Source organism: Pinus tabuliformis, chromosome 7 (assembly GCF_031772625.1).
Source record: "Pinus tabuliformis cultivar Carrire ecotype Pingquan chromosome 7, CPIR1, whole genome shotgun sequence".
Lineage (NCBI taxonomy): Eukaryota > Viridiplantae > Streptophyta > Pinopsida > Pinales > Pinaceae > Pinus > Pinus tabuliformis.
Window position 1 is genome coordinate 309,049,696 of NC_142293.1, and position 17,486 is coordinate 309,067,181.

Consider the following 17,486-nt stretch of genomic DNA (forward strand, 5'->3'; position numbering starts at 1 on the left):
GGGCTTGCTATCGAAAATCATATGAAAAACCTTTACTCTCAAGCCCCAAGCGCAAAGTTTTAAACCCCATAAGACCGCTTCCACACGACCCCGCGCTTCCGCAACCTATCGTCGTCCGTTGGTCGCAACTGTTGATCGTTCCAATCCAACAATCCCCACCGAAAATAACCTGCCCACTTGTCTCCCGCCATCCAATCATCTCCACCGCGATCAAACGGCGATTGCTTCCCCCGCTGCCATAACTTAACCACGCGTTAACTCACGATCAACGCGGTTTTCGCCACGTCCCATCCGCCATGTGCCACCCAATGATTATGATCGCGAGCCCGCGTACAATTACCACCCACCTCTGAAAAGCGGTGCGGGGAATACCGCTTACTGCCTGTCCGCTCGTCCCCGCTGGTTAACCTCCGCACATCTTTCCCGCCCGATGACTGTCGGATTCGCTTCGTCCAGATCCAACGGTTCACGATCTTCTGCTCCTGTTTCTCCCGATATCTTCCGCTAAGCCATATTTGTCGTCCATATGTGCGATCCAACAGCTGATATCTATCCTTCGCCTGCTCGTACACCCTCCATGAAGTCAACACACCCTGGTCATGCCGTGCACCTGAAGGACGACAACAATCATCTACCAAGTACCCGACGCATTTCATCTCCAACAAATGTATTTAAGAAAAAGAACGGCCGAGAAGAAAAAGTATAGCCTTGAGCAGATCACAGCATTTACCAGTTACGGAACTTCTTCCATACGACACTCCACCTGCTCGAGAAGGACAACAAAGTATCTCAAAAGATCAATTTTGTTCATTAAAGCACGCAGATTGTAGCAGAGACTCTTTCAAAGAGTTAAGGTGGTTGGTGGTCCATTATGACCCCTCCACGCATAGAACAACAGCATATCTTTGTAATCAAACTCTATATATACCCAGAAAACAGATGTAATCAGGGTTGATGGTTGTAGTTTTGATGTAAAGTTCAACTTCTGGAGACTATAACTACTTTGATACTTGCAGCGTCTGGTCTTCATTTTCAGCTTACACAAGCTTCTTTTGTTGTTAATTGCTCACTTTCCATTTCTACTCTGTTCTAGGTTGTGCCTGTTATGCATTTGTTCATGTGCTCTTGATATTTAACATTAGAGGGGCTGTCATTCCACCTCTGTGTTGAAGTCTAATATGTATCATTAAATGTGTTATGCAGGTTTCTATTTACTTAATGCCAGAGAGTTGTCATCCTGTCTGTGCATTAGGAAATAGATTTGCAGACCTCTTTACTGGTTGCAGTCAGCCATCACATGGTCTTGTGCATCTGTTGGTGTGGTCAGTATTCTCCATGTACACCTAATCCTCAAACTGTGAGTAATTTGTGGTCTAATGCCTTATAGTCTGGGGGTGTTCACCCATGTCTGGAGTTAAGCATAGTAGAAGTGGTTATCTGGCTTGGACAAGCATCATTCGTTCCATTCATCCATCTCCAACATTTTGTTGAGTTTGTAACGTTCCCGAGCATCTCCGAGATACAACTTATGAGAGTTTCTTGGAGTGATAACAGGATCCTTCAAAACAGCGGGAGTGGGTGAACTCTTAACGAATTTACAAATTTCAGCACAATGAGAGCACTCCTTGGTGTAATGATCTTCATCACATATTAAACAAGGATAACGAGGTTTCTTCTTTTTGTCAAATGCTTCTTTCTTGTTTGATTTATCCTTAGGGCAGTGTTTTCTTTCATTTTACCTTTTCCTTTCTTTTTACCTCCAAATTGCTTGTTCTTTCCAGTAGATGAATCTATGGCATTAATTTCAAAAGTAATTTCAGGAGAAGGATCTTCTTCGGGTGAATCAGGTAAAGCCAAAATCTGAGTTTTCTTAGAATTTTTCTTTTTAGGCTTAGATTGTTGGCTAACAGAACCAATCACACCATCAGCAGCATGTGATCCTGTAAAGGTTGGATTGGTTTGACCTGGATGAGGTAGATCTGGAATTTTTTCATACAAAGTGCCAGATTGAGTATAAACGAGATCTAAGTATTGGGCACGAGCGATAACTTGTTCTTCAGTTACAACACCACCCTTGGCAACATCTTCAGTAATTACTGGTAAAAGTGATTTTATGAACCATTTGGCCAAAATCTGGTCTGGAATATAAACTTTAACTAAATGACGTCTTCACCTCCATTCATGAATATGATCTAAAATATGGGTTGACGTTGATTATTTTAAAGAAGTTAAAAGTTCAGTACCATTATCATAACGAATGGGTAATTGAAAATGTGTCAGAAAGGAAATGGCTATGGCATTGAAAGTACTAAAAGAACCTCGCGGTAACTCAACATACCACTTTGTTGTCGAACCGGTTAAGGTCCGTTGGAAAAGACATAATCTCATTGATTAACGAGTTTGACGCGCACCAAAGATGATAAGTCATGACATGGTTTGATGGGTCTTCTCCCAATTTACCTTCAAATTTTGGAATGTCACTAGGTAACTTTGTAGGGATTGGCAGCCAAAACAGTAGATAAAAAATGGGATCATTTGTTAATTGAGATAGGTCTAATAAATCCAAAGTTGCAATAAATGGTAACTGACGGTTAGGATCTTGTTGCAGTATTGATAACCTTGAGGGACGAGTCTTGTTCCTGGAGGAGGATACCCAAGATATCCTGGAATATCCTGAGCAGTTGGAATTTGCATACCTCCCGAATATCCAGGATGAGCCATACCAAATTGCGGTTGAATAGGTACTTGAAAAGTATGACCGGGGTATGATTGATTCTGGAAAGGAGGACCCTGACCCATTTGACCCTGGATAAACTGTCCTTGAAAGGGTTGATTCTGGAAGGGTTGACCTTGGAAGAATTGATTTTGAAAAGGTTAGCCTTGTAAAGGTTGGCTTCGAAAAAACTAACTCTAGGGTTGACCTTGCAAAACATGTCCTTCAAACAGTGTTTCCACATATGGTATACCATACTGCACCACATGGATTTGGGGTACATTGAATCATAGAAAGAGTTTGATAAGCATATACCTGAGGAATACTCTGAGTAGTTGGTTGCACCGTTACTTGAGAAGTAATTGGAACAGTTACTTGTGATACTCCTGGGATGGGAGTTTGTGGAGAACTCGGAACTGGATTTTGAACAGATGTTTGCACAGCAGACTGAACCGGGGTTTGTGGAGAACTGGGGATAGGTCGTTGTAAAGGCTGTTGCGCAGGTGTCAATGGATTACCCTAAACAAATTTTTGGACTTGTATAGGAATGCCTTGAATAGGTTGTCTGTCAGGTTGATAGATGGGCACTTGAGGAGCAACTAGCAATGACTTTTGGTTATATGAAGAATTCCATATTGTGTTCATCCCAGGGAACAAAGTACCAACAACAGGTTGAGATACAACAGGTTGACCCAAACTGGCTTGAGGGATCTGACCATAAGGTGGATAATTTTTGGTAGGAGGTTTCCCTCCACCTGTAGGATAAGATCCAACTAAAGGTTGTCCTCCTGGAGGAGGATATGATGGTTTCCCCCCAGGTGGGTAATAACCACCTGTTGGGTTTGTTTGAGGATTACCTACATTGCCGGAAATCATGTTTATATATTGATCAGATGTCAAACCCTGAAGTGTAGGATTAGTTAAACCAGTTGACATAGTTAAAGGTTGATTTGAGGGAGAAGCTCCTGAATATGTCCCAGAAAGAGATTGATATCCAGGAGGCACTGATGGGCCACCATATAAAGTTGATTCTGGAGGAGTAGAAAACATAGAAGTATCTAACGGCATGGCTCCAGAAATCATTCTAGAAAAATCAAAACCTGGTACGGTAGAATAAGGAGTAGTGTATCGTGGAATGCCTTGACCTAAAAAGTTCAAAGGCGTAAAATACCAAGGGTTAGGTCGAAAAGAGGAAAAAAGAAGTTCCTGAAAATCAGTCTGGTCACTGGTAAAAGCTGGTGTATTAGGTGATTCTTCCTCTTTGTCAGAAGCAAGTTCTTCAATACTAATAAGACCAGGAGGTAGACTATCGATAATAAGGAGTTTTACTCGCGGTGATCGTGGAGGAGTAGGGGCTAAAGCAACTGAAGGTGATTCAGTTCCAGAAACGTCAGACTCAGGTTCTTTGATATTTGGTTTGGTCAATTAAGAGTCTGAAGTTTCACCAGTATCTGATTCTGATTGAATAAGTTCGGTAATTATTGGATCAGTTACTTTTGAGTGTGATTCTAGTGTTTGAGGTTGATCAAATTCATATTATGTTACTTCAGGTCCTAGAATAGTAGATGTTTTTGGTTGATTTACTTCAATTCCTGTTACATCAGATTCTATAATAGTAGAAGTTTCAAGTTCGTCTGTAGTCCCGGATCCTTTTTATTTTGATTTTTCAGCTTTAATCTTTTCTAGCTGACTCGACATATATTAAAGGGGTTGACCCAGCATTCTACGTGATTGTCTCAGTAATTCAACCACGATGAATTTTTTTAATTAATAATTCACACAATATCAAAATTACACCTAAAGTCTTTAAAAAGTGAAAATCAAAGTAACGCGCGCTAATAAATCTAAGAATTCAAACCATACAAACTCACCTTTCACATAGATCAATATTTACTAGTTGGTGAAGAAATCCAACGTCGCAAAGATCAAAATGAAAATCTTTATAGATACAAGTGTTTGGAACGAATTACCCTGAAAACCTGCTTAATGAAACAGTGTGGTGCAAGTAACTTCACTTATGCCATCTCGAGCAAAGATAACCCTCCAAAAAGTCCAAGTGAGTCTAGTAAGCGTTTGTTCTAGGTACAACAGGACCTTCCCTCTGTCGTCACCTTAGGTAGATCCTTAGGATTATGATCACCAAGTTTACCAACTACAACAATTTCACTTGGGGGGACAGTCGTAAATCAAACGTACACGCAAGGGTAGAGTAACAAAGCTCAATCCCTTTGAAATCTCTCCTCAACGTGGTTAATTGGAGGTTTACTTTCAAGTGACCCCAAGTACTTTTCGACACCATTGTCATACGTGCAAATCGCTCTATCATAGCCAATGAAGTGGATACAATCACTTCACCATATCTGACATGATCTCGTGCTTAACTCATGTATAAAAATAGTTTCCCAAAGCAAAACTTGAAAACTTGGAACAGTGCACGACCTGAGCCAACGCGGCCACTTCAAGCAATTTATTAATGTAAAAGAAAGAAAATTTACATAAGCTTATCTCATGAACGGTCACCTTACAAATGACCCTCCATGGTCTTTAAATCGAGATCATAGACCAATCAGGTGTTAAGCCACAGATCAAGTGTCGATATACTAAAGAGAGAGTGAATCGTCGAATCACTTCATGTCTAGAACATATCGTGACCGTCGAATTGTAAGTTACAATAAATACATAGTAAAGAAACACACTTTACCTAACTATACACTAGAACAAATTACACTTCACCATTTCCTATGTGTCAGGTTATCCTAACGGATTTTACTTCCTTCCCTATTCCAAAGCCCTACACTTAAACTATTGTACGTGGTAAGTGGTAAGAGCCCTAAAAAATGTAAAATACTAATTGATTTTATTTAACATTGTGTTATTAAGTTGTTATTTACTCAATAGGTAATGAGAGTGAAACTAATGATATTATGACTCGACTCGAAATTCTAATGCAATCAAACATGCAATTTGTAATCTATTGTTCAATGAAATCCTATATACGAAAAAGTGAGAGTTTCTTTGATTTTCGTTTCAAATAAAATGAAAAACTCAAAACTTAACTTAAAATTATTTTCACAAGCAAGCCAATTTCACTTTGAATGCAATCCAGATGCAGAAATAAACTAAGATTTCAAATTCGCCTAAAGAACAAACAAACTCAAAACGTCCTTTATCACTGATCACTCAAAATTTTCAAAACACAAAGGAATCAAACAAGAGTTGGAAAAAATGCAATTTTCCTAATGAATGTTTTAACTAATGATGCCAAAAGTGCAATTATGAAGGAATTCAAAACTGAAAAGAAACAAATTCTTTAATCATTCAAAAATGACAACCATTCTTCATAAAACACACTAATTTCTGAGAAACCCTAATTTGCAATTAAACAAAGAATTTCTTCATAAATAAGCAAGATTGATAATGGATTTGGTATATTTGACAGAAAAAGACAAGAATACAATAATCTTGAAGACAACCTATCTCTTTTTGATCAGTCAACAAACAAGCCAGACAAAACCTTAACCAATTTTGCAAAAGGGACCAATTTCTCAGAAAGACTTCATAAAGCACTCAAACAAGTTCAAAAAGATATTGGACAACTGAAACAAATATGATGACACTTTCAAAAACCAAAATTCAAACTCTGGTTAGAAGAAAACTTAATTTTTCAAAAATATCTAGGAATTGCGCAGGGAAGCAGTGTAAACCAATGCACACACGCAAGTTGCTTAACGCACAAATTCCATAGATCTACTCTTTGTGTAGGAACAGAAATCGCGTAGGTATGGGAAATCCAAGAAAAATAAAAAAGAGAGCAATCAAACCAAAAATATCTGAAAGATCATAAATTTGCTAACACTGAAGTCCAGGTAGACAAAGAAGATCAGAAAGCAAAACCAATGAAAGAGAAGAGAACAGTAATGTTCCCTAATATGGTCACCAATTTGTTAGGCGAATAAATCATTTTTGCTAACAAGAGCGATCTCCGTAAATCCTAAAAGAAACTAGAAACAAACAAATAATTGAATAGTTCTTTCCCTAAGTTTACTTCGTTTGAATTTTGAATATAAAAAATGGTTAATAAGTCTTTTACTTGGTGAAGATCCCTGCTTGTCTTGATCTAGTTTCTCAATGCTTGAAAAGACCTACAACCACAAACATAAGAAAGATCAAAGGCATGTGCAACATAACATTCCAAACAAGCTTAATCTAATGACCAAGGAGATTAGAAATTGAAATTGTCTTAATGAATATCTAAAGAACTATAAACCATTCATCATTTCAGTAAAACAATACAATGGAAAAAATGATTCATTTGTATTAATTCAAAGATAAAGAAGAGCCTTACAACCTTTGCCTTGATGTCATGAAGTTCTTCCCAAATGCCTCCAACCCTTTCCTTAGATGATAAGTTTTTCAATCTCAATCCAACAGCGTAAGTCTATCTTTTCTAACATCCTCAATCCCTCTACCCTCTAGTCAATTTATAGGCCAAGAAGAAGTTTCAAATCCAAAAAAGGAGGATGAGATCCTCTAATTGGGGGATTAGGGTTCCTTGAGTAAATGGAATTAGGTCCATCATCTGAGGGGCTTGGCTCGAATAGATATGACCTGGGAGCTTTTAGTTGGGATATATTCGACCAACAATGCTTCTAAATCTCACTTTTTATTTTTACTTTTCTTTGTTTCACCTACACAATCAATAGTGGAGCACAATTTTGCACTATTCTCAAGGATAAGTACAGCAAATGCGCAAAAACTTCTATGAAAGTGCACGTCATACTTAGCAAGGTATACAAGTCATTTTTCCCAAAATTCTCCTATCTTCTTCAAGGGGCTTTTGATCGTTATACCTTTAAGGGAGTTCAATGAAACATGTTCAGGAATGGCAAAAAATCGATTTATATCGATCAATTGTCATGGTGACAAAATGGTGTAACATTTTTTTCCACATCAGTCTAGTTTACCCACAGACATACCAAGTCGAAAAATTTGATATCCATGCAAATTTGTTTTTCCAAATAATAAAAAATTCTCAACTTATATCTAATAATTTGCAATATTTATGTAAATGTAAAATGAATAGTTTCATGATAATTATTTAAAAAAATTTAACAAGTACAACACTATACATTCCATATGGAAAATATACATATGTTGTCAATACAATCACCATTAATCATCATTTGCAAGAATTGAACACAAATGAAGAGGATTTCATTCCTTCCTCTTAACCACCAGAGGCAAGTCCAATTTCCAATTGACTAAAACTTTAAATTAAATCATCCTATCTTATCCCAAGGGCAAGAGTAAGGATCATTACAACAATATTTCTAGGTAAGTAGCCATTGTAGCAATATTTCAATATTCATAAGTAATCATTACAACAATATTTCAATATTCATAAATAAATAGTTATTACAACAATATTTATCATTTTCATATCACTTGCAAAGAATTGAATTGAATTTGGATAAGGGAGATAACAACCATTCTATTGAACCACTCAAAATAACCACAATTAACAATAATTATTTAAATTTAAATAAAATATATATTTTCAAACAATTACAACTTTTATTAAAATAATTTAACTTTATAAACTATTTTATATTATTTTAAAAATAAAATAATTAACAATATTGCCAAGACTGTTATAAACTATTTTTTATTATTTTAAAAATAAAATAATTAACTCTATTGCCAAGACTTTTATAGGTTAAGAATCTAAAAAGCAATTAATTACCAAAATTGCAATTAAATAAGATGAATGAACTTAAAGGCAATTAAATAGGATGAATGAACTTGATACAGATTCACGCCAGAAAATTTTAGATCTCTTTAATTACTTGATTCGATTCAAAACTTAAATAAATTTATAATTGTGATTGAAGGTCTCCATCTCACTAAATCAAGGCGGTGATAATCCTCCTCAAATTCCAAGAGACTCATTGAAGTTGCTATTAATATTTCACTTTGGAGCGCGCAACTTTGTTGTATTTCAGTGTAGAGTAATTTTCACTCGTTGAAGTTGCTATTAATATTTCACTTTGTAGCGCGCAACTTTATTGTATTTCAGTGTAGAGTAATTTTCAGAATTTTGCATTTTGAGATTAATTTGAAGTGTTTATTTAATAAATAAATGTTAAATTAGATAATTAATTATATTAATGTTATTATTTATTTAAATATAGCATTTAAAAATTAAAAATATTATAATTCTAAATTTTTATTTGGAAAAAAATGAACCTGAAATTAATTTTTCCTCCCCATCATATTTAAATATAATAATTACTATAATAATTTATTCAACTATACAGTAAAATCAATTTCACTCCAAAACTATTGAATGGATTCAAAATTAAGATCACTTTATAGTGGTTATAATTTGTTAAAGCGGACGTTGTTTCAAGTTATAAATGGAGGTTAAGCCAATCACACTCAATTGCCTGAATATAGTCCATTTTAAGTACTCAAAATCCCATAGTAAACCATTACGGGAAGTTAAAGAATAAGTTCAGTCTTTAACAATCACGAGTCTGATTTAATCATGAAAATTATCTACAAATGCCCAACCAAGTCGGATTTAATCATGAACATTATATACAAATGCCAAAAACTGTCAACAAGAAATTGAAGAACATCTAGTTTAATCATTTGAAGTCTCATCTAGTTCATTCACATAAAGAATTTTGAGACTTTGGAGAAAGAGAATATAGACCATAAGACCTTCTGTATTTCTTTTAGACAGTCTCATGGATTTTCATACAAGTTTCATGACTAGCAGACTTATTGGCAGAGACGGACGTAATAAATTTTTCGACTACCAGTACAAAATGAATTTACAGACTTCAGAGAAAAAGAATATAATATAAGCTTTCACGTTTTTATCTCTTTTCGACAGTTTCATGGATTTATCTATGATGTTCATGACGAGCAGACTTGTGGTTGGCAGAGACGAAGGTAATATTTTTTTCCTGGACAATATGAGATTTTCATGCTTCAAAAAGGGTTGTACTCAGGTAATCAGGTGTTGTTACTACAATCAATCTAATGATCTACAATAAGAAAGAATCAACGATCCAGGAGTTGATTGCAAAATCTATAATTTAAAAAATGTAACCATACAAGTAATTATGAAAATAAAATGAGAAAAGGCAAGATGCCAAAATTAAAGAACATCGGATCTATTGAATTGAAAAATTCGCCATATGTAGAGGCCCTTTCATTTGCATCCATTATAGCTTTGAACTGGATCTCATGAAGCATTTTTACAATGATCGTCCATAGAAAACTGGCCATTTAATACATGCCACCATGGCAGAGGCCCTTTATTCGGGTGCAGACCTCAGACCTCCCAAAGCTATAATGAGAATGGAAGTGCCTAATAAACTAAGAGTTACATTTAACCCCAAGCTTCATCAACTCAGTTAAATGATCAAATTTACATCCTCTCATCTAGTCGAATAAACCTATATAACATTTAGTAGCTTTTTTTAACCTAGGCCAGGGTCAACCCACATGTTCAATCAAAGAACAATCTACCCAAAACAAGATGTTGTCCCCAGGATTGTACTTAATTGTTAAGAACAAGTCATCTACCATGCAAATGCAAGTTAGCAATAATGCACATTATTGAAGTGCACGAAAGTCCAACAACATGCACGTACAAAAGGGCAGCACAAAGGCAAAATAGCAATGAAGTACAAAAGTTGCCAGTGCATTTGCGATGTTCGAGTATGTATGCTGACGTTGAACCAATCTTCGGAGCTTTATAGACATGGTAACTTTGTTTAGTGATCGAAACAAATTATCAAAGGTGAGATGTACAGCACCAACGTTCAAGACAAAATTGAACTTGTGAGGGCATTGCCACATAATACGATGGCCAACGTTATTGTCATTTTTTCATCTTTGTCATGGTTCTAGAATAGTAGGCCTACATTGGATCCAAAAAATCCACGTATCCGTGAAACAAAAGAAGAGATGCAAGGCATATTTACAACCAGAATATCCCTCGGTGCAATAGTAAGAACATTAACCACACTATTCGAGCTGCACAACATATACAACGGCAAAATCAATTATAGCAGCAGACGAAATCCCCTTTGCAAGTAAACCACCACTGTTCCAAATCTTCTCCAGCTAATGGATTCGAACAATTAACATCTTGATGTATTCATCTCAAAACTTCCCGTATAATTGATTTATCTATACATAAAAATGATTCTTTAGATACAAGTATGCCCAACTCAGGTCCCCGTTTATTCTAAACATGAGCTTTAACATGATATTATGAAGCCTCCTCTTGGATAGATACAGCATGTGCCACCCCTTCTCCGTCTCGATGATTCAGACACATATACATCAAAAACACTAATGCCAAATGCACTAAAATTTATTCCCAGAAGTGGCATGTACTGTGCTTGTGTGCCTGTGCTCTTGAGAGGGGGCATAAAACACAGCAATCGAGTTCTGCAACACTAACAAGTGGAGACAGTATGTGTAACATCATGTATAGCACGGTAACACTGAAGACTGCATAAAGGGAGCTTAGACTTGGAGTCTCTATATTTATATGTATTGTTACATAATGGCCCGGCACATTTCTCACGAGGTGGAGGATACCTACAATGCCAATTGATGAGAAAACAAAAATCAGCCACTGTGGAAGTAACTTGAAACAAAGTGAAAGCCATGTAATGCTTACTTCGGAGAACATGAAAAGCGAATTGATTGCTGTCAATTACTAATAATAATTCAAGACTGATGGGAGACTAGAAATACTTATGATACAAAGGAATTAAAAATTAAAATCAAACCTGCATGGGCCAGAATTGAATATACTCGGAAGCCCTGTATTTTCAGAAAATGAAACAACTGTGCCAGAAGGCCCCATTACCCATCTCACACTGTTTGATGCAAGCATCATAGCACTAGCAGCCTTCTCCTGTTCATAAACACATGTTAATACTAGAACTGAAAGATTCAGGAGAAAAAAACAACTATCCTACAGAAAGCCATAGGACATCAAATCACCTGTGCCATCTCATCTCTTTGCTTCCTTAGCTTATCTTCCCGTTTCTTCCTTAATGAGTCCTGACCTAGAATCTTCTTGATGGCCTCAGCCTATAATATAAAACCACATAAGCACTTAGTTACATTAAATTTTTTATACAAATTTTCTATGAGATATGCCCACTAGAAACTCCCACTATTGTAACCCAACCCACCCACACATAGCAGCCATGCATACCTGAATCTCATTGGCAGCCTTCTCTACTTGCACTTAGTTACATTAAAAGGCAAATATACCCACTAGAAACTCCCATGATTATAATCCCACCCAACCATGCATACCTGAATCTCATTTGCAGCCTTCTCTACTTGCATCTTGCGTCTCTGAGCTGCCTCTGCTTTCTTCAATTGTTGTTCCACCTCTGATAACTTTTCTTTCCGTTCTGTCAAGTAAGCAAGTACATGTTAGGAGAAAAGCAAGAGATGCCTTTACAAATGCTTTTGAACCCACGTGGTTGCACATCCTCATTATTAATAATGAGATAACAATCAAACAAAATTGCACCAGACTTTCATCTCACTCACTTTCAATGATAAAATTTACATTATAATTCCCTTTACCAGAGAAAAAATTCACACTTTAGCATTAATCAGAATAATTCACAAAATAGGGCATATATGTGTAAACATGCATATACCAATTTCATCTAGAAACTTTTAACATATATCAGAATAGATCACAAAATAGTGGACATAAAAGTGACAACATACAGATACAAACTGCATGCAGCATCAGAAATACATCAAATAGCATCTATTAGACATTTAAAAATTTGCTGGCTCAAGCCATTCAGTCCTACAAATTACAAACATGAGATTGCAGAGTCAAGACCCGCCAACGTGTATTTGTCAATATTGTGGGCCTTCCTTGATGTCCCTAACCGGTTAGGTTTCCAAATCTGCAACCACTAGTGTACCCTGGGTACCATTCTTGAAGAGGGAAAGGGCCCAGTGGGTTTCCCCGGGATGTGCATTTCTTTGGCAAAAGAACTTCCCTAGTCAGTAAAAATAATTAGTAGATGTCTGTCTATTTGCTCTATCAGATAACAGAGATATGGTTGACATACAAAATGGTGAAAAAAATCACATGAAAAAAAATACCAGATTCCTAGCCACGAGAAGAAAAAGTCCACCAATTTAGGAGAGTTTACAAGAGATGTGAAGCAGCCTAACAAGAAGAACAAAATTTCACAAAGAAAAAGAAGAATGTGAAGACTGACTGTTTACACAAAAAGGGTGAAAGAGATAAAAATTACGTTATCAAAAGTTAGAAAACAATGTGTAATCATCTCAACGCAAAAAAATACACCAGATCTAAAAATCAAACTGATAACCAAAACTTGCTCAACAATTTTTTGGGGAACGAACTGAACGAATTGAAGTAAACATTTTAGAAATTGGAAACTAACTATAAATTGTCTCTTTAATGGCTGATTATCATTTGCTTATGATGTTCAAAAAATACTGAAACAATTAACAGCCCACTAAAATTTGATTTTCTTTAATACAAGTTTTTGCAACGCAAAATATAAATATGCAAATAAACATGCTAAGATCAGTTGCACGGAAAAGGACCTACTTCTCTGACTGGTCTGAGGCAGTCCTTCTGGAAATTCGATCAGATTTGCTCCTACTTCTGAATCAACATCTTTGCATGACTGCATAGCCCTTTGGCGTGCAGTAAGGGGAGCTTCCTTCTTATCATCAAAAGTTGAATTTCCAACTTCTTGTTTTCGTCTGCTTCTCTTCTTCTTTCCTTCAAGTTCAGCATCCACAATTTCTGCATCTTCATCGGCTGATGCAGCTTCTTCTTCATCATCTTCCTGATATAAATCTTCTGAATCCCTTTCATATTTTGACCTTTTCAATCTTCTTTTATGCTGCTGCATTTCATCTTCCTCATCATCTTCATCATATTCAGCATCCACCATCCGCTTCTTAGGCATCCTTAAACTACGTCGCTGAGATGTTTCATGTCCCTCCTCATCTTCCTCATACTCACCAACTGGAACACGTTTCTTGGTGTTCCTTGAGATTTTACGCTGTGATGCTTCCTCACCATCATCATCCTCATCATGTTCACCATCCAGTATGCGTTTCTTAGGTATCCTTGTACTTTTGCGAACAGGTTGGCCAGCTACAATATTATTAGTCATTTCTACCTGCTTTCCAGAGGTAATTTCCTTGGCATGATGTGTATCCATCTTTGCAATAGATGCATTGGTATAAAACTGAAGTTCCTTCTTAGGTGATTCTTGCATTTCCACCCTTGCAGGGAAATCATCTTCATCATCCGAATTTTCCTGCACATTGGATATGGAGTCAACTCATGTCCTTGAGTGCAGTAATATGGCATACCTAATATGAAATATTCCATATAACCATCGACAGATCTTGACCACCAACATGTATTTAAATTTTAGACAAATTTAAAACGTAAACCACTGCCTTTATTCAATTTAATGGTATGAAACATATTCCGCCATGGGTTTCAACACCTTAAGATTACAGAAATATGCCCAATAAGGTAACTAAGCCCCATTTCAAGACTAAACATGGCAAATCCTTGCTTGCACATGTTAAATAAAAAAGAGGAAAATGCTGATGAAAACACAATGGGATATGCAGAAACTACAGAATAAAATGGTAAAGTAAATATGTTGTCTTCAACTGATGAAAATATAACCAGAACAAGTCCATCTTAAACTTATATCTATCAAGCAGAGGGTCAAATTTCTTGATGTACATTTCTTTTATCATTTAATCTGAAGAACTTAATTCATGACATGAAATTAAATGATTAAAAAAACTACAGCTAATGAAATTTAATCCCTCTCGGTGCTTGATAAATCTGGATTTAAGATCAATCTAAACTGGTTTAATATTTTTTTGGATGCTGTCACGTATATATGTACATGAAAACATCTCTGTCATGCTGGGCTGCAAAGCACCTCACTACTCTCACTTCACAAAGGCAAATACCAGTATATGATACTTCTGAGCATGGTAGGTGAAAGAATGATTGTTAAGGTAAATTCACCAGCAGAGTTAATGTTAGTAGGGATTTTTATATTACCAAGGCACCTATGCATGTACGAGTGACATAAAAGAGAAATTACCCTGAATTGACCATAGTTTTGTTCAATGGGATTGAACAAATGACATAAATCCCAGGTGATTTGGTGGTAGTTGAGATGGTACTAAACAATAAAAGAATAATTAAAAGATGATATAAATTTGTTTGTACATCAGATGCCCAACTTATACCTGAAGAATAAGTCTTTGACGCCGTCTCCCACCTTCAGTTGCTTGTGGAGGCTTCCCAGATGCAGATGAGGCTTCCAAACCCTTCTGTTTGGTTCCTCCTGGATTGCCAGTGGAATTTGCATGAATAGTATGAGTAACTCCACCTACCTTAAGCTTCACCTTTGTCAACCGACCCTCTTGAGAAGGCGGATCATCTTGCCGTAGCACTGATTTATCCAAAGACTTCATATCAGAATCCCTGTTATGAGAGGTTCTTCCATCAACCGGTGTTTTGACTTGTCCCCCATTCTGACCTTCGCTAGCTGATTTTGATTGTCCTGCATGACGACTATCCATAGTCCGCCCTTCTGCCCTCCTACCTCCATCTGTCATTCTACTATGCCCGGAGTCCGTTCCTCCTTTTAGTTGACTCAGATTGTGGGAATCTGAGGATCTTCTCTCCGGCACTTTGTGCCCATCAGAATTACGCCAGTCCCCCGAAGACCCACCTGCACCCAATCCCCCAACCAGACTTTTGTGAACATGACTGGGGCCTTGGCCGCCTTCGCTGCTTTTCACATTGCCCTGCACATCTCGATCCCTATTCCTATCCCGGTCCCTTTCACGATCACGGTCCAATCTGTCATGACTACCATTCCTCTCATAAGAATCCTTCCTGTCCATCCCACCATCACGAAACCGCTTCGAGCGATCTAAATCATCGCAGTGCCGCTTCCGCTTGAATGTTTCACCAAATCTGCCCCTTTCCTTCTCGGCCTTCTCCCCAGTCGAATACTCCTTGGAATCCCTCTCATAATGAAACCCATCCCTGTGACTTTTCTCCCTGAAAGACTTCTCAGGCCTCTTACTCCGCTCATACTCCTGAGGCTTGGAACCCCCTCTATCATACTTCCTGTCATGATTCCTATCATTATCTGGGCTCCTGCCGGAATGCTTGCCATTATGGTCTGCAGCATCCCTCCGAACCCTCTTCATTTCATCCCTCTCGGGCACCCAGTCATCATCTCCACCAGCCCTTTTGTGACTAGCCGACTTATTACTTTTACCCAAATCATCCTTCCCCATCTCAAATTTACCCTTGCTATTACTACTCCCTAGCCTTCTCTTGTAATCATCACCATGAGAATGAGGATTAGAATACTTACCAGGTTCTTCGTTCAAACCCTTATCAACATTTCCAGCACTTCGAGGATCTGAGGGCGGGGAATCCGACGGCGACGAATGCTCGTACTCATTGAGAAACGTTGCATGGGATCCTCCCGATCTGGGCTTCCTTACCGAAAATGTCCGTGGCTTCCTCACGCCTTTAACGCCATCGAAGTCCAGCCGCTCGGCCCTCTCCATGCCCGCACCCTCTGCAACAAAATCCTTTAGAAAAAACTTCAAAAACCCAACAACAAAACCCTCATAGACTCCACGAACCCTATCCCCCAAACAATGCAAACCCTCAAAATTCAAACCTTACAGACCTCAATCACAAAATTTCCTCGCAGAGACCTAAAGGCTCAATAACAAAATCACCGAAATGGCGAAAACCTAGTAAGCCTCTCAAACCCTTGAAACACTAGACGCCATCAAATAACAAACCGTGACGCTAATGGAATTAATAGCATTATAAACCTGTACAGAGACAAAGAAAGAGAGAAAAAAGCGCGAGTGGCGCAGAGAAGTGAAGAGCAAGGGAGTTACCAAACATACCCTTTAGAAAGGGGGCACATGGAAGGAACCCTCTTAAGTCCCTTGAGTCATTAAGGGGGTTTATGCATGCCTGGCTATCTTTTGAGCTCCTGGTAAACTGTAAAGTGGGGAGCGTTATACAACCACCTATCGTTTGTCTTGTCTTGTGTTGTGTTATTGTTCGACTTGTGATTTCTCGCAAAATCCGTTCCCCATCGTTTCAAAGAGGATGGTGCGGATGTAGATTCGTTAGTATCTCTTCGTAGGAAGCATGGCGTAGGGGCCAAATAAGGCCCCCGCGGTCCTTACTACCAAGAATTACCAACAATTCTTCATCTCGCCCATTAAAACTAAATCAAACACCAAATCGCCTCTAAAATAGCAGCATTGTCCATTAAACCCCAATTTCAAACCCTAACCCTGGTAATACCCTATTCAGAGCTAGGGTTTGTCTTAGCGTCACCTCGAAACCGTGGTAAGATTCAACTACTTTACTTAAATTTGTTGACAGAGCTCACTGTTAATTTACGCAAAATCAACTTTTACTGCAGTTCACAAATTTTGTTGAAAATAGATAGTTGTTGAATGTGTTGTAAATACTGCTGTGTACTCTTTTTTTGTAATAAAAAATATATTAAAAAAAGAGTACAAACTTTTAATTGGTGATTTAAAAATTTAGTGGTGGATTAGTTTATACCCATAAAGTTCGGATGTTTTAAAATTTTAGTAGTGGAATAGTCTATAACCATAAAAG

General features: G+C 37.4%; 1 protein-coding gene across 3 annotated transcripts; it reads right to left on the reverse strand.

Annotated features, from left to right (window-relative positions):
- Positions 1-10,777: 10,777 nt before the first annotated feature.
- LOC149247107 (uncharacterized) lies at positions 10,778-17,089 on the reverse strand. Of its 3 annotated transcripts, none has more exons than XM_089458127.1 (7): positions 16,754-17,089; positions 15,056-16,410; positions 13,368-14,091; positions 12,071-12,171; positions 11,750-11,839; positions 11,533-11,660; positions 10,778-11,338 (listed from the first exon to the last, which is right to left on the reverse strand). In XM_089458127.1, the coding sequence occupies exons 2-7, from the start codon at positions 16,397-16,399 to the stop codon at positions 11,194-11,196; spliced, it is 2,532 nt and encodes an 843-aa protein (XP_089314253.1). In that variant the 5' UTR covers positions 16,400-16,410; positions 16,754-17,089; the 3' UTR covers positions 10,778-11,193. The 3 variants fall into 3 exon arrangements, with proteins under 3 accessions (XP_089314253.1, XP_089314254.1, XP_089314252.1); XM_089458128.1 differs by having other exon boundaries at positions 15,056-16,423; XM_089458126.1 differs by having other exon boundaries at positions 16,745-17,089.
- Between the last annotated feature and the right edge of the window lie 397 nt (positions 17,090-17,486).

What these genes read in the sequence shown, in the direction of transcription:
- LOC149247107 (XM_089458126.1), bottom strand. An exon ending in GTCAAAGACTTATTCTTCAG is followed by an intron (nt 14,092 to 15,055) that starts GTATAAGTTGGG and finishes TCCAATGTGCAG; the next exon opens with GAAAATTCGGATGATGAAGA. An exon ending in AGGCTGCAAATGAGATTCAG is followed by an intron (nt 11,840 to 12,070) that starts GTATGCATGGTT and finishes TTTATATTATAG; the next exon opens with GCTGAGGCCATCAAGAAGAT.